The 3543-nt window shown below is 49.6% G+C and overlaps 1 protein-coding gene across 1 annotated transcript; it reads right to left on the reverse strand.

Annotated features, from left to right (window-relative positions):
* Window positions 1–575: 575 nt before the first annotated feature.
* Window positions 576–1579, reverse strand: LOC103627565 (uncharacterized). Its single transcript, NM_001327867.1, has 2 exons — window positions 1211–1579; window positions 576–1071 (listed from the first exon to the last, which is right to left on the reverse strand). Exons 1-2 carry the CDS (start codon window positions 1480–1482, stop codon window positions 885–887), a joined length of 459 nt encoding a protein of 152 aa, NP_001314796.1. The 5' UTR covers window positions 1483–1579; the 3' UTR covers window positions 576–884.
* Window positions 1580–3543: the final 1964 nt, after the last annotated feature.

Here is a 3543-nt window from a genome sequence, read left to right on the forward strand (position 1 = left end):
CCATTTTTACAAAGGATTTTCATTTTATCAAGAAAAAATGAACTAATTTCTCTTGAAAAAATAAAAAACACGTAGGTCCCGTTTGTTTCCTTTCATTTTGATGAATTAGAATCTTACTAATGGAATATGCTATTTTTTAGAATGTGACATTCCACCACTTTCCAAAGTTATCATATAAGCCTATCTTAAATTCATGGGTGAGATGAAAATTGGTTCTATAGATTTACATGCTATTTTTCCGATGTACAACTTATAGCACACTCTTTTACTTGCTTCGCTATAACATAAATGTAATATATAACTATCTCTCTTGTATGATTTAGGATAATATATAAATATATGAACTTAATTAGTTTTATCTAAATTATAATTATTAAAATGAAATTGAATTCTAACGAAACAAACAGAGCCTTAGAGAAATTGGGTTGCCAAACTGGCCCTAAGAGTCATACTTGATATAGAAAAGAGCTCATTTAAAGCTTGTTTGGTAACTTTATTTTTTCAAACGGTTTCCATTTTCTCAAGAAAAAATGAACTATTATTTTTTTGAAAAATAAAAATCACTTAGAGAAACTGGGTTGCCAAACTGGCCCATAGCGTCTCCGACGGCCCCAGTTTTAATCAGGAATAATCAAAACAAAAAACGAGTAAGGCTTGCATTGCTCATTTAGTCATTGCAATAGCCTCGGAAAACCTCCGCTCACTACGTTGTTTCGCGTCGGACGATACAAACGCAAAGAAAGGTCGTGGCTACTTGGTCCTTGCGAGGAGAATCCTTGCCTAGTACTAGGAACGTGCAAGAATCCATCCGCCATCCCTGCTGGGTACGTTGGGACTTGGGACGAGCCCGGAACCGGTGTATATGAAGCTTCCGTGAGCTCCGTCTAGTGCTGTGGCTGAAGCTGCCGCTGGGTACGTCGGTCCCTCTGCGCCATCGCCGCCGCTGCCGCCGCCTGCTGCTGCTGCTGCTGCTGCGCTATGAGGGCCTGCTGCTTCTTCCTCCGGTGCCTTATGCGGTCCATGTCGATCTGCTCCCTCCTGCAATCGTCGCTGCAGAATGGCGTGTCCCCTCTGCTCCATCCGACCGAGGCGGCAAGTGGCGTACGCACGCACGCAGTGTTAGTTAATAATTAATCCTCTCCATCGGCGCAACCAATCAATATAATATACGCATAGGCATGCACGCAACACAAGGTCACAAGCCACCGACCTGTACATGAAGATGTCGCCGCAGAGCGCCTTGCGGCAGAGGGTGCACTCGTCCAGGAAGCCGTTGGGCTCCTCCGCCTCCGTGTCGGGGACGCAGAACATGGACGGCGCGCGCCTCGCCGTTGTGGTGGTGGGGCTCCTGCCGTCCTCCGCCTTCGCGCCGTCGGTGGAGCGGCGCGGCCGGTGGGCCTGCGCGCTGCCGCCGTCGCCGGAGACCACCGCCGCGAGGTCGGGGTTGCCGAAGGCGTGGAAGTAGGACGACGTGAACTCCATCGGCCGCCCGGCGTCGTCCCTGGCACGTACGGCACGCGCGCGGGGGCCGGTCCTGGAGGAGCTGTCGCACCGCAAACGGAGGCTCAGGACGGCAGCTGGGCTTGGAGAGAGAGGAGAGGCGGAGGGGCTCGGTTTTTAAACCAGGGCCTCAAGAAGGCAACGGTGTGGCGGTTAATCAACAAACTCGTGTCTGGCTTCCTGCTTTGCCGTGGTTAAATCTGGCATGCCAGCCCAGAGGCGCCTTGTGCTCTGGCAGGCATACAGCTCCATGCATCTACCTGGCGTCGTCTGTTTTAACTTAGCTGCATCACCCAAAGATAGGTACCACGGAGGAGTTTTTGCCACAATCAGATCAGCCGAAGTGGAAACTCAGAAACCCCACAGATGCCTCGATCTGAATGGGGGAAACTGATTGCCAGACAGGGCGGCAATTAGGGGCGAGTACATTGTGACCTTGTCACCGATCATGTATTGATGATCATGAATAGTTCCAATCAAATGAGTACCGGTGTATCACCCGTCTATATGATGACAACCTACTAAGACCGATTAAAGAGAATCAAACAAGATTATTTGTTTTGCTAATCAAAATTAAATATAAAGAGATTTAATCTCTCTTAATACCATACCATCCGATCCAACCGAACAAAACAAAAGACGTGTTTGGGTTAAACCCATTACTTAAACCTTGGAATAGACATGGAAGATTCAGGTCCACTTATAGATGGCCAATAGTGTCGGGCTAATCGGGCCGGCCCGGAGCATGGCACGGCACGGCTGGAGCCGGGCTCATGCTGGCATGGCCCGATGGGTAGTGTCGTGCCTAGGCCGAACACAGGGCACGCTGGGCCGGCACGGGCACGGCCCGATTAGCCCCCAGGCACGGTTAACCCGCTCCGCTAATAACCTAAAACACATCGCCCCCTCCCCCCTTCGGGCCCCGCCTTGTCAGTCTCACTCGCTCTGTCGCTCCCGTCGCCCGTTATCTCTCGCTCTCCTCTCCGTCTGCAATTTGGGGGCGACCGGGCGATTCGCCGATTCGTCTCCACCGCCGTTCGACTCCACCGCTGCCTCGCCTCCGGGTTCGAGCCTCCGTCCTCCGGTAGAGTCCTCCACCTCTGAGCTCTAGCTTCCCCTCACTGCCTCACCTGGTGGCTGCTTGGATGGTTGCCTGGTTGTTCAGTCACGGATTTGGTTGCGTCGTTACGGTAAGCTTTCAGTGTTCGTTCTTCCTCTAGTCGACGTCTCCGACGAGTTCGAGACTTCTTAATCCGGTGCTTATTCTTGTGATCTGTGCTCGAACCCCGAACCCTAATCTACTATACTGTCTTCTTGCTCTGTGACTGTACCCGTGAGGAACCGATCTGGTGATCCGGCTTTGGTAAGTGCTTGATCTGTTCTTGTGATCTATGTTTGTGATCTATGTGCGAACCCTAAACAGAAGCATGGCAGAAATGCATGGCAAACTGAAGCATGGCACTGGTCATCTTAATCGGCATAGAAATGCATGCAAACTGAAGCATGGCAGAAATGCCTTTGCCCAGTCCCTGCTCCAGTTTAATCCTGATGGTAGTGCTAGATTGTGGGAGTACAATGCTGATGTTGATAGGTCTGTGATGATGATGATGATTTGTTTTCAACCCCAATTGGTGGAACAAGTTCTTCTTCCAACCCCACTCCATCTGCTTCTCTATCTAGACACACTTCAGCTAGTGCTTTGCTGCAAGCAGCAAGCAATTGTGCATCTCTTGGGCTGGTTTTGAGTTATCAACATATTTAGATAGTGATACTGTCCAGAAGTACGATTATGACTTTAATCTATTGACAAGGTGGCATGATCACAAGCTGATCTACCATCTCTTTCTATGTTGGCTAAGGATGTACTAACTCTGCATGTCTCTACAATTTCATTAGAAAGTGCTTTCAGTCTGACTGGCAGGATTATCGAGGAGCGTCGACTGACCTCGGAGTTGGTCGAGATGCTGACCTGCATTAAGGACTGGGAGGAAGGGAATGCAAGGACCCAACACACTATTGAGAACAAAGAACTCGAAGACTCAT

Source organism: Zea mays, chromosome 5 (assembly GCF_902167145.1).
Source record: "Zea mays cultivar B73 chromosome 5, Zm-B73-REFERENCE-NAM-5.0, whole genome shotgun sequence".
Taxonomy (NCBI): domain Eukaryota; kingdom Viridiplantae; phylum Streptophyta; class Magnoliopsida; order Poales; family Poaceae; genus Zea; species Zea mays.

What these genes read in the sequence shown, in the direction of transcription:
- LOC103627565 (NM_001327867.1), bottom strand. Translation starts at nt 1,482, where the DNA reads ATGGAGTTCACGTCGTCCTACTTCCACGCCTTCGGCAACCCCGACCTC. An exon ending in GGCGACATCTTCATGTACAG is followed by an intron (nt 1,072 to 1,210) that starts GTCGGTGGCTTG and finishes CGGATGGAGCAG; the next exon opens with AGGGGACACGCCATTCTGCA.